Source organism: Vulpes lagopus, chromosome 1 (assembly GCF_018345385.1).
Source record: "Vulpes lagopus strain Blue_001 chromosome 1, ASM1834538v1, whole genome shotgun sequence".
In the NCBI taxonomy this organism is placed as follows: domain Eukaryota; kingdom Metazoa; phylum Chordata; class Mammalia; order Carnivora; family Canidae; genus Vulpes; species Vulpes lagopus.
Window position 1 is genome coordinate 116,210,355 of NC_054824.1, and position 19,573 is coordinate 116,229,927.

Here is a 19,573-nt window from a genome sequence, read left to right on the forward strand (position 1 = left end):
ACAGCTTATAGCGATGGTCACTCCTTTCCATCTGTTCTTTCAGATGTGATTTTGAAGACACTGCCCAGTACCGGGCCTCAGCGATGAACGTTAAAGGGGAGCTTTCAGCATATGCTTCAGTCGTGGTAAAGAGTAGGTTTGCTGGACTTGTTTTATTCAAAGTGTATTTTTAAAAAGTTATCCTCATTACAAAAAAATAAATCAGGGAGCAGTTCACATGCATTTCTGCTTTCTTTTCTAGGATATAAGGGAGAGTTTGATGAAACTCGCTTCCATGCTGGGGTTTCCACCCTGCCCCTCAGCTGTAAGTTTAAAAATATATTTGCTAAGTGTCATCCCTATTCAAAATACAGCAGAATAAGCAATTCTATAATGCTGTAACAAAAGGTAGGATTATTATAATATATGCTAGTGTGTACATAATAGCTATCTATGCTGGGTTTAATTTTTAGATTCTTTGATTACTATTCTCTTTCTGAATATAACCATTTTGTTCTGGTTTTATAAAAGCCCAGATATGATGAACTAGAAGTGACAAGTACTTTTAAGTCTTTCTGTGTTAAACTGAAAAAGATCATTACACAAACCTGTATAGAGTGATTTAACCATGCACAACTGCCTTCCCCCCAAAGTCTGTATTGAATTAGAGCATTCAGATCAGCATCACCTCCTAGAGAAATCCATGTCTGACTCTCACTGCATCCCTCCTCTATCCAGTCAGGGTTGGGTGTCCCTGGTGAGACCACAGCACTTCCATCAGAAAATCTATTACACTGGACACCATTAACTATTATGGGTCTTTTTCTCCCACTGGCCTAACAACCGCTTGAAGGCAAAGCTGGACCTTTTATCTCTAAACCCCAGTGCCTGACTCAAAGTAGATGTTTGATAATGAATGAATAAATACATTAATTTGTGAAGTGCAATTTAAAATGAAGTCTAGAGGCGCCTGACTGGCTCAGTCAGTTAAGCGTCTAATCTCGATTTCAACTCAGGTCATGGTCTCAGGGTCCTGAGATCAAGCCCCGAGCTGGGCTCCACACTAGGCATGGAGCCTGTTTAAGATTATCTCTCCCTCTCCCACAGCCCCTCCCCCTTCACTCTTGGAAAATAAATAACTAATTAAATGTCTAAATGTGCTTTAATAACATCCTACTAAAAAATTCTGATCTGTGGCAATTTGTGAACTTCAATCATTTCACCCATATCAGAACATCTTTTCATAGGAAACAATAAAAGTAAAATTCTTATGGTTGTTCAAATAATTAGATGCTTATGGTGGTAAGACTGAAAAAGGTAGTAAAGCTTAAACTTATTTTCTGTACATTAAAAAATAAGTGATAGTTTTGAAAATGCTTGATGAAGGTACTTTTTCATGGGTCAGTTTTTCACCTTACTGGCTAGTTTGATGTCTGTAGATGACCTATCCCATCTTGGGATATTTAATATTTTAATATTCCAAGTTTTAACCTTTAGTATCAATGCCGTGGGAGGGGATGATGGGCAGGAGTGATGAAGAAACAAATCTCAACTCATGTTTTTCTCCTATCATTTGATGTATACTGGTACAGAATAGTTGAAAATCCTGAAACTATGACTTACCTCCCATTGTCCCTGAGACTGGTTTATTAATCATTTACTTCACAATCATCTGAATGTATTCTGCTCATTCTCACTGCCATATCATCATCCATATTTCTCCCATTTCTCTCTTCTCCATCAAGCTAGAGTCTAAAAGCCCAGCTCAGCCTTACTTCTCTTGCTTCTTAAATTTTGTCTAATTAAGATCCTCCTCTAAGCTGGTCCCTGAGTTAGTACAGTTGTTCCCAACACAAAAAAATCAGAGGACTTTTATTCATTTACTCAACTAATATTTATTGAGCATCTGCTATGTGTTAGGTACTGGTTTAGTTTTTGAAATATGCTGATAAATATCAGAGATAAAGCTCCCTGCCCTTGGTTCTGTTCCAGTAGTTAATATATGTTGATCAGTTGTACCAGAGCATACTAAGACATTTTGTTATATGCAATGATCATTTAACACTCTCCTAAAGCTTATAAAATAGATATATTTTACCTGTGCTATCCAAATGAAGAAATAGTTTTAGAGAAGTTAAATCATGAGACAAGACCCCCATAACGGTAGAGTGACTATAAGTTGGTCTTTCTAACTCTAAACCATATTCTATTTTTTTAAGGGAGTGAGAGAATCTTTTTTTTTTTTTTTTTTTTTGGAGTGAGAGAATCTTAAGCAGACTTCACACCCAGCATGGAGCCCAAGGCAGGGCTCAATCTCATGACCTTAAGATCATGACCTGAACCAAAATAAAAAATTGGACACTTAACCAACTAAGCCACTCAGGTGCCCCTCTAAGCCATATTCTAAAACAGGAGTTGGCATTTTCTGTAAAGGACTCTTGTAATTTGTAAACTATAATTTGTAAATTGTAAATACTTTAGACTGTGGGCCAGATAGTCTTTCTCACAACTACTCAACTCCACTATTGCAACACAATAGTCACCGTAGACAGTAGGTAAATAAATAAGCATGGATGTATTCCAACAAAACCTTATTTATGAACATTGAAGTTTCCTATGACTTTGCACATGTCACAAAATATTCTTCTTTTGATTTTATCTCAGCCATTAAAAAATTGAAAAATTATTTCTCATGGTACAAAGCAAGAGGCAGTCCAGATCTGGCTCACAGGTTTGCCAAACCCCACCTAACCCTTATCTCTATTTTGTAATCCTTATCTTTACTCTCTAAGGCAGCTTTGGAGCTAGCCCAGCTTCCCAGACAGCAAGGTCTGATCGAGTTGTTTCACTTTTGATCTCAGTGGGACATCATTATATAGAAGTGGGGCAGATGGAACCTTTGCCTCAGAGAGTTGTTTCACTATTAGTGGGTGTCTGAGAAAACACAAATTCAAGGCAATATCATGTATTGCTTGAGAGCACAGATTCTGGAAACAGCCTGCCAGGGTAAATCCTGGCTCTGTAGGGTCATTGTGGGCAGTTTCTAGCCTCCCTATGCTTCTGTTTCCTCATCTGTAAAACAGAGATGATAATGGAACTTAACCTGAGAGAGCTATTTTGAGGTTTGAGTTAATAGATATTTAGCACTTGGAACAATAGTTGGCACAGGTTGAACTCAATACATTTTAGCTTGCATTTTCAAATTAATTCTAAGAAGTGTTAGGAAGAGAGATGAAAGATGAGAGAAAAGGCCTAAATTTTAGAGTCAGGCATCTATGTGTTTGAATATCAATTTCATGTGTAATGCTTTTTGAAACCTGGACATTAACTGTATTATTTTTTGTGAACTTCTACTCTCTCATCTGAAAGAGAGGAAAAAAATATATGTGCTATGGGGTTTTTGCAAGGATTAGATGACATGTCAAATTCAAGTACATGGAATTACCCATTAACTTAATCATTATTTTCCCAAACTCTTTTCTCTTGAGGAAAGAGAAAATAACCAGGAAAGGTTTGTGATGCAGGTATTTACTCAATTTATAAGCAAGATATTTCTAAGAAAAATATTTGTTATAGTCACACATTTTCAGTTTGACATTTCTTATAATTTTTTTCTTACTCAGATTATTAAAGCCACTGAAGCAATAAATTTTTCCTATAAGTCGGAAAACTATTTTTATGAGTAATTGATATGGCTATTTGTCTGAAATATAATATTTCATAATATATTTGTGGAGGTTCTCATTTCTTGTCACAGCAGTTGAGTTTTAAATAAACTAGGAACCTAAAAAGTGCACATATTGTGCTAAGTATTTAAGTCTAAGCTAAATGTGATATTCATTTACATTCTATTTAAAGTATTAAGCCTGACCTTTAAATTCTATTCATTGCTATAATAAAAATAAACATTGAGCATATCTGACCAATGAAGCAAGAATTTCCATTTCACATCATAATATATGGGAATATGCTATGACCTTCTTTACAAGACTTAATTTTTGCCAAGATAATTCATTTGATCAGTGTTTGTTGTGACTGCTTATTACAATGCTAGTGTCTCTTTGATGAGAGAAAACAAATTACTGATGCTCTGATGCTTGTTTTTGTTGTACCCAGTTGCGGTGACCCCTTACGGTTATGCATCCAAGTTTGAGATCCACTTTGATGACAAGTTTGATGTGTCTTTTGGAAGAGAGGGCGAGACAATGAGTCTAGGCTGCCGTGTAGTTATCACTCCTGAAATCAAGCATTTCCAGCCAGAGATCCAGTGGTACAGAAATGGTGAGCTTTCATGATGAATTCTCACTTAGGTTCTTATTCACAGAAGGTGCTTATTCTGGGGCTGGCACCAGAACATGAGTGTCCCTAAGACTGCAGACCTATTTATCAAAACTGGCAGAATTTGGACATTAGAAGGCATAACCTACTGGATGTTGAAAAAGTTTTTGTAAAAAAAAAAAAAAAGAAAAGAAAAAATTTTTGTACATACATCAAAGTAGCAGAATTTTCACAATATATTTGTGGAGGTTTTCATTTCTTGTCACCAAGTATTCTTTGGAAAAGATTACAAAATGCATTTTTGTAAATTACTTACATATTCATTTTATAAGTTAATTTTATTTAGTAAAATTAAGGGAAATCCACTGAAGTCCAGTGGGACTATGGAGCCTACCCCTTGACCCCTGGGCATGATGGGCAAGGAGCGACAAGCTCAACAAGCAGTTGGCCTCAACTTCAGTTGTGCACACAGGTGCCTGGGGCACTCTGGAGCATCTGGGGCCAGACTGAAGCCAGTAATGGAAGCAGCACTGTGGATGGTGAACATGGCTCTAGGAAGAGGAGGGGCTCCATGTGGGAGCAGCATGGGAATCTATGGTCAGAGCTTGCCAGCCTGCCCCTCCTTCCCCAGAACTCATTTCTATGGGATCTGCACAAATACTAAATACTAACCTGAGCATCTAGACAGGAACTACTGGCAACCAGGTGGTAAACTTTGTCAATAAAATATTACAAAATAAAAGCATGTATACAGACATTGCAGTAAAGCATATGAGGCAGTTGTTGGAATTCTTCAGAGTTTAGAATCCCTGGTTTTGAAAACTGCTATAGCTGCACAGCAGATATTCAGAGGCTTAAAAATATAAATTAAGCTTAAAGATTGTCGCATTCAATGAAAAAAACACTATTTTCATATGAAACTGTGGATGAAGCAATAATAAGGGAGATAGTTTTAAAATCAATTTTTCCTTGTAATTGAAGATACAGTGATAGAATGCATAAACAGACATTTGGATTATATCATATCAGTATATCATTTTCAGTCTCTTGTATAACTTCCATAAGTCACAGAACATGCTAGGAAAAATATCAAAATATTATTATGTAAAATTACATTTAAAATTGAATTCAGACTTATGTGAAACTGTTCTATATGGAATCATAGTTTTTTAGAAAGTTTGTTCCTTAAGAATCATTAGCTTTAGAGTACTAAAATTTATATTTTGAAATAATCTATCAGAAGGTTAACCCAATGTTAATTTTATAAGAATTTAACTATATAATATTATAACTATGAAATATCTTAACAGTCGCAGTAACAGTTGCATCAGCAGAAAGATCCTTCTCAAAATTAAAAATTTTCAACTCAAAAAAAAAAAAATTTTCAACTCATTTCTGGTCTTGAATTTGCAAAGAGTGACTGAGGTTACTTTCTTTCTTTTTTTTTTTTTAGACATGTATTTGAGGGGAGGTGGGGGGGAGGTGCAGAGGGAGAGGGAGAGGGACAAGCAGACTCTGCCTGAGTGCAGAGCCCGTTGTGGGGCTCAATTTCATGACCCTGAGATCATGACCTGAGCAGAAATTGTGAATTGGCCACTCAGCCAAGGGAGCCATCCAGGTGCCCCTCAATTATATCGACTTAAAATGAAGTTGCCAAAAGTATAAATCTGATGACCTAATAACCGAATTTGCAGAAAAGCAAGCCAGAAATATCTTATTATCCATCAAGATATTACATTAATAAAAAATTGTTTTGGTATATAAAATTATGGCCTGAAAATATTATTTTTTTTGTAATTTGTGTTACCCCAATCATATTTTATATGTAGTAAAATATTTTTAGAGGAAAAAGCCTTATACTTTAGTACCTGTAATTGTATTTTTTTCTCTGCTTTTTGAACAGGAGCTTTGCAATTTCATTTTGCCCTGGACTCTGCAGATTATGTATCTGATCTTGGTCCCATCACTTTTGATATAGTATTTTTTACCAATGTAAGCATGGCAGGATGACTCAAAGCCTAGAGACTTCCACTAACAGTCAAATAGTTTTCAATATAGAAGAAGAGGCAGAGAGGGGCACCTGGGTGGCTCAGTGGTTGAGCGTCTGCCTTTGGCTCAGGGCCTGATCTGGGGTGGGGTCCCAGGATTGAGTCCCACATCGGGCTCCCTGCATGGAGCCTGCATCTCCCTCTGCCTGTGTCTCTGCCTCTCTCTGTGTGTGTCTCTCATGGATGAATAAATAAAATCTTTAAAAAAACAAAGAATAAGAAGAAAAGGCAGAGAGAGAAGGAAGGAGGGAGGATGGGTGGAAAAAGAAAGGAACAATGGGGGGGAAATTCAGTTAATTTTCTTACTTTTTAAAAAAATTTCTAGGAGCACCTGTTTCTCCATCCAAATGGGTGCAAACACATTGGAGCGGAGATCGAGCCACATTGACATTTTCTCATCTCAACAAAGAAGATGAAGGCCTCTACACAATCCGTGTACGAATGGGAGACTATTATGAACAATATAGCGCCTATGTCTTTGTCCGAGGTAAGACCTATCAAAAAGCAGAATACCTAAGAATGTTTAAAACACCGAGGCCAAATCAAGTTATTCAAACACGGTTTTCATAATGATGAAAGAACATTTGAAAATTCTTCCAGAATACATGGCATAGGGTTATTAACTTCCAGTAAAATTCTACCTAGTATAAAAAGGTTAACCCAAAGGCACCAACCCAAAGGTAATGAGTTTCTGGACTGTGTTACTATCACTAGTGTCAGTACCTTCCTTATCTTTAGGGATCACCAGGGCAGCTCTCTACAGATGTTTGAGTAGAGACACTACACCCTAACAATACAAGAAGCCATTTCAGTTTATGGAAGCTGCAATAAAAAAGTGATGTGCAACTGGGGGACTTTTTGATTTCTATTTCAGGGAGCAAATTTATTATTTCACTCCAGACCCCTTTTTTATAGTTTCACCTTTAATGATTGAGGAAAGAGATCCCTGGGTGGTGCAGCGGTTTGGTGTCTGCCTTTGGCCCAGGGCGCGATCCTGGAGACCCGAGATTGAATCCCACGTCGGGCTCCTGGTGCATGGAGCCTGCTTCTCCCTCTGCCTGTGTCTCTGCCTCTCTCTCTGTCTGTGTGACCATCATAAATAAATTTTTAAAAAATTTTAAAAAAGATTTTAATGATCGAGGAAACAAACTGCTGCAACCTACTCCTTAAGGCAAGCCGTTTAAGTGTGTTTTAGGAGTCTATCTTTTTTCAGCTGTATCTTGAATGGATTGGATGTATATGGTGGGAATTTTATTGCTATATGGGATGCCAGCACATTTGGAAGACCACTGACACTTTCAAGCTATAGAAGCAGTGCTCTGTGTTCTCTTCTGTGATGGTTAGTCAGGTATGGCCACAAGAGGAGACACAGGAGAGGCTCAGGAAGACAAAGTTTATTACACTCACAGGTTTTAGAGACAAGGAGGTACAGCACACCACACAGGGCCACATGAGGAAATATCAGCATAGGTCCAGTTGGTCAGGAGGCAGAAGGGGCAAGAGGGAGGGGAAAGCTTAGGCCATGGCTTTTATTGAAATTTGTGGGAAAGGCAAGGTAGTTCCATATAAACAGTTTAGGATGGGCTAGTTTGAATAATTTTGGTGGACTCTAAGCTATAGGGCCTGCTACCTGGCCCTGGGATGATTAAGGCAAGGGAATATTGCCTCCTGGGGTGCACAGGCCAGATAGAGGAGGTGTGCTCTGGATTGGTCAATTTTCATATCAGTGTCATGCTCCTGGCTGAGCCTTTGCTATCTCCAAGAATTAGCTAGCCCTGGGAGGGACAGTGTCTCCCTAGTCAGAAAGGTTCTTAAAGTGACAAGACATCATAATATACAGAAAACTAAAATATAAGTAATACAGGAGAGTTACTAATTTTTAAAAATCTCTTGTGCACTAAATAGAATCATAAACTCATAGGAATTTTGATCAAAATGGAACTTTAGAGGTCAGGTGTCCTTAACTGGGATCCACAGACTCCCAAAGGGTCTAAGATTAGAATTGTATTTTGATATCTTTAGTTTCTTTGGCAATCTCATGTATTTTATTTTATGCGTTTGAAAGCATTATTCCGAGAAGGGGCCTCTAGACTTTCTTTGTCAGTTGGCCAAAGGAGTCTATAGCACAGAAAAGTTGGGATTCCCATTCTGGTCCAACCCTTTAATTTTAAGATGCAGAAACTGAGGTTCAGAAAAATAAAGCTTCACAGTTAGTTAAAAGAAGTAGACCGAGGATACAGGTCTTTGGATGCCTCCCCCAGGATTTTAATTAGGGTATAGGCTAAGCTCCTGAAATGAAACAAAACAGTTTTTATTTCTCTCCTATGTCTATCAATGCAGAAATAGGGGTGTAGTTCAGAGTCCCAGGTCCCATCTACACTGTTATTCCACTGGCCCCATGGTTCTCTCCCATGTTCCCATCCCAGCCCATGGGAAGAGGAGAGAAAGGAACTGGAGGGAGAGATGCAGAGTTGTATACATCACTTCTGCATGGTGAACACTTAGCCACATGCACTTATCTCACACTCACAGTGAGGGAAGCTAGGGTGTTACGTGTCCAGTTGGGCAGTCATGTTGCCTGCTAAAGCTGGGGCTTCTAGTACTAAAAGGAAACAAGAAACATGGATACTGGGGACAGTTAGCAGTCTACATACACGCACAGTGAACAGTAACAATTGTTGAACTCTGCCCCAGAACAACAACTGATAAAGACACGTGAATATCTACATCTTCTGAAAATGTATCAGATTTTCTCCTGCACAAAAGTATTGTGGGAAAATATCACTGAGGGAAGAGAGATGCTAGGCTCTGGAAAAATCTTCACAAAGATGGACACACTGAAACTCATCAGCAAGTAAGTTTGTTTAGACAAACCATCTGGATAAACCTGGCTAAATAAGGACTGAATAAGCAAAGCCTTTGCCTCTGCTCTCAGTTGTCTTACCTAAACTGGACAGTGTCTCTAGCGACTCAAGAAAAAATCCCACAATTATGTCATGGTGATTCTTTTGTGGACTTTTTCTGGGAACTGACACAGTCTAGGGTTTTCTCAGTAACATTTCTCAGCCTCTGTATCCAGAATTGTGGCTCTCCACCAGTAGGCCAGGATTCCCATATACTAACTGTAGACAGGGAGAAGGCATTGAAAATTGAAATTTAAACTTACACTAGTTTTCAAATACACAAAATAAGGAAATGGAAAGACTCTAAAATTTACCAGATGTTGGTATGAGAGAATTGAGAAGATAAATGGGAAAGATAAATTTCAATAATTGTTTTGTGAGCTTAAGAACCATTAGAAAAATATTTCACTTGTAAGTTTATTTTAAATGATATATTTTAGATTCTTTTTAAAGGTATACTTGCTAAACCACAAGATTCACCTATGTTGAGTGGATAGTGCTTTTAGAACATTTACAGAGTGTGCAACATCATGTACAGTTCAGTTTTAGAATATTTCCATCACCCCCAAGAGATTTCTTGGCCCATTCCCCACTGTAATCCTCAGACTAGCCTGTAGGCAACCACTAACATACATTGTGTTTCTGTTGGCCATCTCTGGACAATTTCTGGTTATAGTATTTGGACTTTTACATCTATCTTCCTTCATTAAAATGTATGTTTTGAGGTTCATTTATGTTATAACACATATTAGCAGTTTGTTCCTTTTTATTGCTGAGTATTGTGATATATGGATATACTTCATTTTGTCCATCCATTCACCAGTTGGATAGTTGGATTGTTTCCACTCTTTGGCTATGATGAATAATGTTGCTATAAACATTTGTGTTCATATTCACAGATGTATGTTTTTATTTCTCTTGCGTAGAGACCTACAAGTGGAATTGCTGGGTCATATGTTAAGTTTATGTTTAACTTTTTAAGAAGTTGCCAGCATATTTGGTTTTTTTTTGCAAAGATTTTATTTTTAAGTAATCTCTACACCCAACATGGGGCTCAAACTTGCAACCCCCAGATCAAGAGTCACATGCTCCACCAACTCAGCCAGCCAGGCAACCCAAGTAATTGCCAACATGTTTTAAATGACACTTTATGTGTTTTATAAAACTCTGTATACATTGCACCGCATGAAGCCATTTCAGTGCATTTTTAGAGCTCTGATATTTTTACTGCTTAGAACATAGCTTCTGAACCAGAACAATCAATGTATGAAGCACCATATGTCTGCAGAAATGCATTCTAGAGCCGTACATATTTGGCTGGGATTTTATTACGTAGGTAATATGTGTTCTTTGTGAAAAAAAAATTAGATCATATAAATAAGCAAAAAAAAGAAAGAAAACAAAACAAAAAAGCTTTCCAGTCTTATTATTTTATTACGTATTCTTCTAGACTTCTATATTTTATATATTTTTCCCTCTCCCACCCTCTCCACCTCACAGAGGGAGAGAGGTGATAAAATGGTAAAAGACAGGATAGAAATGTCATGAAAAACAATTACAAATGACAAATATATGAAAAAGTTTTCACTGGTAATCAAACAAAAATTGAAATGATATAACATTTTGATCTATCATATTGTAAAGATTTAAAGGATTTTAAAAATCCATTGGGATAAAGGAATGAAGGGAATAGCACTCCTGTACATTGCTGGTAAGTGTTAATTGTTTCAACTTTTCTTTTTCTTTCTTTCTTTCTTTCTTTCTTTCTTTCTTTTTTTTTTTCTTTTTTTTTTTTTTTTTTTTTGGTTTCAACTTTTCTAAGGATGTTATGCTACTATAGAGCAATAGTGCAAATTTCTACCAATTCTAGTTCCAGGAACTTAACTGGGCAAAGGGGAGAAAAATGTTTATACTGGGAAAAACTAGAAGAAATCTAGATATCCACCCATGGGAGTTGTAAAATAAAGTATAATAAATGCCCCATGTAAAGGATGGAATACCACACAGCAATGAAAAAAAATTATGCATATCTGTATTTATTGACATGGAAATATATTAACATGAAACTATATAGTCTGGTCCCATTTTTATTTCAAAAATAATCCCTTTTGAGTTCATACATACAGAAAAAAACTCTAGAAAAATCTAGGCCAATAAGTTAGTATTTATCTCTGAATTGTGGAATTAAAAGGGATTTTAACATATAATTTTGATTATCATGTTTTATAGGCATGCACTGCTTTTATAATAAAGATAATAGAGTTACTTACATTTCAGAAAAATTTATTATTAGCTTGTGTCATAAGTCAAAATATAAAGAGTAGCAGGCTAATCTTTCGCCTAATTAATAAAACCTACAAAAACTTTGGCTTTTTGAAGAGTTGGGAGAAGGAAGGGCACAGGCTGAGAAGGTTGCTGCTGACCAAGTGGGCACTGTGGTCAAGCACTCTAGAGCAGTTGCTGAGAGCCAGGAGCACAGATGTGTTGTAACATAACACAATATTTGGACTTGGCTTCCAGCAGCTCCTATATGGAACCTGTTTTTTGAAAGACTATCAAGTGTACCCCAAGGATGGCATAATCCAAGCAACGTTATAAATATGCTGAAAATGGCTCCCTAGATGCCTACTGTCTGCCAGGCTTTCTTATATACAATGGATATTCAGCAAACTAAACTCTGCTCTCTCAACTCAGGGATTCTTGGTTGTTTCATTATAGGTTTAGCAAAAGGACATGGGTGGAGGTTACCAGCTGTGTCTTCCCATCTGAGCGGCTTTCCAGCACCCCTCCTTTGCCACTTTGGCCTGTTAACCTCAGCATCTCTAACCCTTTTTGGCTTTGCTCTAACTTCACCATCACCAGGCTCTCCCCCATCCAGTTCTCTCAAAGCTTGAAAGGAAAGATGTTTCTCCTTGCTTTTAGGCACCATGATTTGTACATGTTCTTGTACAGCACTTATGCCAGAAAAATTGCCTAAAACACTTTCCTGAAGATTCATGGGACAAGAAACAGAATATTCAAAACCAGAGTGACTTGAGCTCTTCAGAGGCAATGCAAACCTATCAAATTCAGAAGTGCACAAATATCTCTGCCTTATTATCAAATGGTTTAGAAATTCATAAGAGTTACAGAAGTATAGCTCATTATAAAAGAAAGTGTTTATTCAGTCAACAGAAGTGTTTTCCCTGAGCTGAGTGGCTCCAACATGTCTCAGCCTTGTCTCCTGTTAACTCTGGTTACAAAAAGGTTAACCAGAGGTCAGGAGGAATTGGCAATGGGGACCCCACCTCCAGGAACCCTGCCTATCACTTAAAAGGCTCTTAACAGATTATTTCCATTCCCCTTGCTCTCCCCCTGAAAACATCCCTGGTTCACTAGCTGTGCCTGAAGACACTGCTGAGACTCACTGTCAGAGGATCCCATTTCATAAACAATCACTGTCCTCTCTTTCTTGTATAATCCTGGACTTCTCCTAAACTTGGATCAACTAGGCTCAGATGTGGATATTGCATCAGAGTTCCTTTCGCAACTATCTTCAGTCTGGGAACAAACATTTGATTAAAGTGAATGTTTTCCTTTCTCTTCCAAAGAGGGAGTGCCTGGCAGAGGGATGGGCAGAGCTTCATGGTTTTTATTCTCTTGTGGATGCATCCACAAGGTGATAGAAGTGGCTATCTTTTCCCCTACAGAGGAATTCGTATTTCTGAGTAACACTATACAAAAGATATCTTAAGAACAGACTTTCGGGCTCAGCTTCCCCTTAGATGTTTTTGATAGTGATTCCTGACATCTCCATACTTATTTTCCTTTAGAACATTTTGGGCAGGCAAAGGCCATGAGGGTAAGGTCGTGGGTCCTTTTTAGAGCCCTTTCTAACATAATTTTTTTTGTACTGATGATGAAAAGCACACATTGTCAGGTTGGTAGGCAGATTTGAAGATTGAAGCTTGATGTACTTAAGCCAAAGATGTAGCCACTGTGGATGTGGTAAGAAATGTGTGCACAAAGTCCTGAATTGCCAGGCTGTGATGGATCTTGTCTGAGAGGGTTAAAGGGATCCTTCTGTATCTCCACAGATGCTGATGCAGAGATTGAAGGAGCTCCAGCCTCTCCCTTGGATGTTGTGTCTTTGGATGCCAACAAAGATTATATCATCATCTCTTGGAAACAGCCAGCTGTGGATGGAGGGAGTCCTATCCTGGGATATTTTATTGATAAGTTAGTACTTGGTCTAGTTTCAGTTTGAGTGATTTGGGCATAAAGATGCATGCTTGATTTCTTCCACCATTTCTACATGAAATATTTTCTGGTCTCTTCTCCCTCTTTCTCTGTCTCTGTCTTTGTCTCTCTGTGTGTGTGTGTGTGTGTCTCTCTCTCTCACACACACATACACATCCCTATCTATTGACCTAAATTCCAAAGATAATTTTCAGTTTGACTACCAATGCAAGTCACTAATTTGGCAAGAATGCTATGAATTTGTAGACCGTATAGAGGCCAGCTTATTAGAAACAACTAATGTCCAATATATTTTTTTTAATTTTTATTTATTTATGATAGTCACAGAGAGAGAGAGAGAGAGAGGCAGAGATACAGGCAGAGGGAGAAGCAGGCTCCATGCACCGGGAGCCTGACGTGGGATTCGATCCCGGGTCTCCAGGATCGCGCCCTGGGCCAAAGGCAGGCGCCAAACCGCTGCGCCACCCAGGGATCCCCATGTCCAATATATTTAATGTCCACATTCCTAGTATGTCAAGTGAATTTAAAGTATTAAGTAATTTAAAGAATCATACTTTAGGAATACTAGCAATATCTTCCTTATATCATAGGATGTGGTTTAAAGTTAGACAATGAAATAACAATTATCAGTAGTATTAAATTATGTTCTTTCTACAAGTTTTTGCTATTTACATTCTCCAAAACTTAGAACCTCTGATATTTATAGTAACTGGGTCTTACACATTAATTATCCAGTGAGTTTGGACAATATAGACAACAAATTTAGACTATCAACCTAAATACATTATTATCTAACTTAGTTTCTATTCAAATAGTTGCTCCAATTCTCTTTCCATTTTTCAGTAATAGAATCTAATTGTAGATACCACTAGGGACAAATAATCTGTGCCACCATGGTACAACAGGTTTGTACCAAGGTGTATTAAACGTAATATTTGTGGTAATAAGTAAATATATGCCCGTTGGGCTCAATACCAGAGAAATATTTATAACATATCATATACCACTTAACAATATACTAAATACTTGCACACTATTTTGCCATTTAGTAATGATGAACTGTGAAGTTTTAGGTAGATTCTTTTTCATTTTTATAGACTGCCTTATTGTCTTTGGCAGATTTTCAAGGGATTTGCAAACTTAATCAGTCTAAGACCAGGGACAATCAGAAGTACATTTTGCTTAGTCATGTTAAAAATAACCATCTTATGACTAAGATTTATTAAACATTGGTTATGTGCATGGCACTGTTCTAAATATATCACATATATTACCCATAATCACTGTTTGAAAGGTAGATACTCTTATTACGAGTAGGAAACAGTAGCTGGCCCAAAGCCACATGCTGGTGAGAAAACACTAAGTTGCCTAAAGTCACACAGTAAGTAGCAGAACTAGAATTCAAATATCAGCCTGGCCATATGCTTGTGTTCTTTCTGCTCTAACAAGTTGTAGACATCTCCAGAGCAGCTTCTTTCCACCTTTCTTTCTGCCCACATGAGGGTTGGGAAACACGCTATAGTATCACTGGGTCACCATGACCATCTGCATAGGGAGAGAGGGAGAATCTCTGGAGACAGGGGCAGTTTGAAGAATTGTCCTAGGCCTCTCAGCTCCCTCCCATACCCTACTCATAATAGCTTCAGAATTTCTACAAAGGCAAGATTTAGGTTAGAAGGCAGGGATTGAAGCCATATTTGATAGCACTTAACATAAGGTTGAGGAAATGTCCATTGTCTGTAAGAATGGAAGGGTGAGACTGAGGAAACAAAGAGAAACCTCTTGCCCTGACCACCTTTGCCCTGACATTGAAACCCCCTCCTACATGCGAATTATTTGGGAATTAGACATTTTAGACATAGAGCCATGTTGGGGAAGTGACATAAACTAAAAGTTTGGTGCTCTACCCATTAAAATGGATGAGTTACTTAATCCTAATGCCGATAATTAAATCACACACTGAGCCCCTAACCCCTGTCAATCAGGCCATTAGCATAATATGAGCTGCCATCTTTATCTCCCAGCATGTGACCACTCCACCCCAACTGCTGTAAAAGCATCTAGTTAGAAATCAAAAGTACCAAGACCATAATCTCTCCCAGCCAGGCCTGAGAGTTTCCCTGCATCTCATCAATTTCATCTGTTAAGAAACAAATATATTACAATACTCTCCTTACCCTTCTACTCACACAGCATGTAATAAGCATTGAGTGGGCTCTTTTCAGTGGTGCCTGGCTGGCTCAGTCAGCAGAGCAAGTCACTCTTGATCTCAGGGTAATGAGTTTGAGCCCCACATCAGATATAGTGATTACTTAAGAAAAAAAGCTTTTTCCAAACTACAGTATACGTAAGTATATTTAAGATGTTAGCTTTCTCAAAAAGAACTTTTATTTATTTTTTTAAAATTTTATTTATTCATGAGAGACAGAGAGAGGGAGAGACAGACATGGGAGGCAGAGGGAGGGGTAGGCTCCCCTTGGAGCAGAGAGCCTGATGCAGTGCTCGAGCCCAGGACCCCAGGATCACAACCTGAGCTGAAGGCAGACGCTCAACTGACAACCACGCAGGTGCCCCCAGTAGTTTTATATTTGAAAGAAAGTGCATAAAGAAGACAAAGAAAGAAGTCACCAGTGGTGGAATTGAAGACGTCAGCCAGGGAGATGTTTGGGGAATCCTCCCCTTCAGTCTCTCCAGTGTAAAGCTGTATATACTTACCTGTTGCTGCTTCTGTTTTTTTCCCCAAAATTCTCCTGCTTAGCACACCAGGCCCCTCAGCTGCTTGCTTTTAGGGAGTTTAAAGGAAGTATGTGTGTTTAGGAGGGATCTGAGGCTTCTTTATTATTTACGAGGAAGTACTGTAATCCAGTGGAACTGAGTGCTTGCAATTAAGTAGTAACTATTGAACCACACTTGAGCTAGGTATTTTATAGGGAGATCTGAAGCACTTGGGCGGGTTTGCAGCTTTGGAGGTATTCATTTAGACATACTTGTTTTAATATTCTTGCTGACTGCTCTCTTTCCCTCAGGTGTGAGGTGGGCACAGATAGCTGGTCTCAATGCAATGACACACCTGTAAAGTTTGCTCGTTTTCCAGTCACTGGGTTGATAGAAGGTCGTTCTTACATATTTCGAGTTCGAGCTGTGAATAAAAATGGAATAGGTCTACCATCTAGAGTTTCTGAGCCTGTGGCTGCTCTGGATCCAGCTGAGAAAGCAAGACTTAAAAGTAAGCATTTTTCAATTTTCTTTTCTTTTTTTTGGAACTACACTAGAACTCGTTGCAAGGTTATTCCTCCCCCTTCCACTAGAGGGAGAAGAGAATAGGAAATCCTTTATCCATCAGAAAATCCTAGGGGAAAAACAACAAAAAACAAAAAAAATTTCTTTTTTTTTGACTCTTCACTAAGGGCTGTTTTATTTTAATTTGATTCAAAAAATTTTCTTTGTAAAACAGAGCTCTGGGCATTCTGTTTGAAAGGAAATATGATAAAAGCCTAGGAAGCATTTTTATTCATTTTATTAGCACACCACAAATATACTTTTCTTTTAGTTCTTAAAATTATAAGGTAAATTTCCTAACTTAGAGTTTGCCCATTAGAGCATTAATATTTCAACACAATGAGTTTCTTTATGTCAAAAGAAAAATGCATTTATGACATATCTCTATACTTGAGTTACCATATTAGACAGTGAAAAATCTTTTCATATATTTAAACTCCAATTCTTAGTGTCAAAACCATGGTACATGAATTATGCTTTGCATTTGTTTTGTGGGAACCCATATGCATCCTCAGTAATAGAGACCATTAAATGATATTAAATGATATTAAAAGATTATTGGAAATCAACACTTCAGTCCATACCAGATTTTTCAAACTTGACCCTATAGACACTTTAGGTGTTAATTATTTGTCGTAAGGGGCTGTTCTGTGAACTGTAGAATGTTTAGAAGCATCTCTGGCTTCTATCCACTAGATATCAATAATGCTCCTTCTCCCCCCATTGTGACAATCAAAATTATCTCCAGATATTGCCAAATGTCCCTGAGGGGCAGAATTACCCTAGTTGAGGACTACTGGTCTATGTCATACTCAGTGTTATTCTTTACCTTAAGTACATGTATGGCATCATAAAAAAAACTAAGTAAAATATCTTTTCTCTGGAGACTTTTTCTAATCAAGTTCTTTGATTGCCCTCTATTTTTTGCTTACTGTCTGACTTCCCTCCCTTTTTCCTAATTTCAGCTCATACTTTCATTTACTCCTCTTTTATAAATTCCAATGAAAATAAGACTTGTTTGCATTAAAAATAGGCTATCTTGCATATCACCTGTTTTTGTACAACCTATGGTGAAAATTTGTTGCTAACGTAGGAGTTGAACCATTCTTTTTCTGTTACTTATGAGAATACAGAAATGAATTTCTTCTTCAATGAATAAATGAATTTAAATGGATTTTCCTCTTTTCCTGCCCATCGCACCCATTTTCCTTACTCTAGATCTCAACTGGTTTCCTTTGTAGATAACACTTTTCAAAATATAATGGAAAGAAATTGCTTTCATTGAACTGTACTATAGGATTAGCTCCCATTTCCTCTTTCAGCTTCATTATTGCAGATACATAACTACTGGGCTTGCAGTTGTTCCAGAAACATTTCCCCCAAATACATGTTATCTTATAAAAAGAGATGAGAGAATGTACATGTTTCCAGAGGTCTCTATTGAGCAGTAAATGAACATAGGTGATTTACCTTACTTGTGAAAGTACAATTTCAGAAATGTTGGCTTCGAATAGATGGGCTCTGTTCTCTAGCAGATTGTGAGTTCCTTGAAGACCTTACACCATGTACATGCTCAGTAAGATTCATTAGGAAAATATTGTAAGTAAACTAGTATCAAACCCATTTGTGACTATTATGGCCAGTTTATGAGTGCAGTTGGAACTGCATTTATGAATTTTGTGACCTTTACATTTCTCTCTGTTCAGGTCGCCCTTCAGCACCGTGGACTGGGCAGATCATTGTCACTGAAGAGGAGCCTACAGGTAAAAACTCAGTTTTTCCCAGATACTATTGCCAATGTTTTGCCATGTGGTTTTGCCTTTTTTTGTGGAGAGTACAGTGTATATTATTTAAGATGTTTTGGAAGGAACATTCTGAAATATTTGGAGATCATAAAGTAACTTATACTTTCAGAGAATCACTTTTTTAAAAACAAGGTTTATTGAGGTGCAATTGACATAGAATAAACTGATATCCATAAAATATACAATTTGACAAATTCAACATGTGTATACCCCTGTGAAACTCTCGGCCATGATCAAAATAATGAATATATCCATCACCCCTAAAATTTCCTCTTGCCTCTTTGTAATTCCTTTCTCCTAACTCTGCCCATCTCCAGGCCATCACTGATGTGCTTTATGTCACTCTAGTTTGTATTTTCCACACTCTTAGATAAATGGAATTATACTCATTTTCCTCTGGTTTTCTTAAACTCAGCATAATTATTTTGAGATTTATTCATGTTGATGTATGTATCAGTTCATTTCAATTTTTTATCCATTTACTGTCAAAAGCTTCTGTGATCATCCTTGTTAAAGTGTTTGTATGGACATACACTTTCATTTCTCTTAGATAAATACCTAAGAGTTGGACAGATAGGTCATATGATAGGTGTATGTTTAAATTTTTTTTGGTGTATGTTTAATTTCTAAAGAAACTGTCAACTGTTTCCAAGATGTTTGTACCATTTTACATTCCCATTAGGAGCATGAGAGTTCCAGTTCCTCCACATTGTCACCAGTAGTGGTATTTCATAGTGAGTGTAGTGATCTTACTTTGTATTTCCCTAATATTGTTGGCTTTTTATGTGCATATTGCCATTTCTGCATCATATTTGAATCTTTGCCAAATCAAGTTTACTTAGATATTTTTCCTGTTTTTTCTAGAAATGTTACAGCATTAACTCTTAGATTTCAATCTGTGCTCCATTTTAAATTTTTTTTCTATATTTTGTGAAGTAATGGTCTAAGTTGTCATCATTATTATCATGATCATTTTGCATATGGCTATCCAATTGTTTCAGCAATCTGTTCAAAAGATATCCTTTTCCCATTAAATTTCCTT

At 37.4% G+C, this 19,573-nt stretch overlaps 1 protein-coding gene across 3 annotated transcripts in view; it reads left to right on the forward strand.

The window, feature by feature from the left end:
- The window catches only part of MYOM1 (myomesin 1), a 132,941-nt gene that overhangs the window by 40,859 nt on the left and 72,509 nt on the right, over positions 1–19,573 (forward strand). For all 3 annotated transcript variants that reach the window (XM_041751061.1, XM_041751065.1, XM_041751066.1), the window contains exons 7-13: positions 44–132; positions 242–304; positions 4,096–4,260; positions 6,631–6,792; positions 13,285–13,426; positions 16,474–16,673; positions 18,433–18,489. In XM_041751061.1, the coding sequence (XP_041606995.1) occupies positions 44–132; positions 242–304; positions 4,096–4,260; positions 6,631–6,792; positions 13,285–13,426; positions 16,474–16,673; positions 18,433–18,489 (878 nt within the window). The remainder of the gene's footprint in view (positions 1–43; positions 133–241; positions 305–4,095; positions 4,261–6,630; positions 6,793–13,284; positions 13,427–16,473; positions 16,674–18,432; positions 18,490–19,573) is intronic.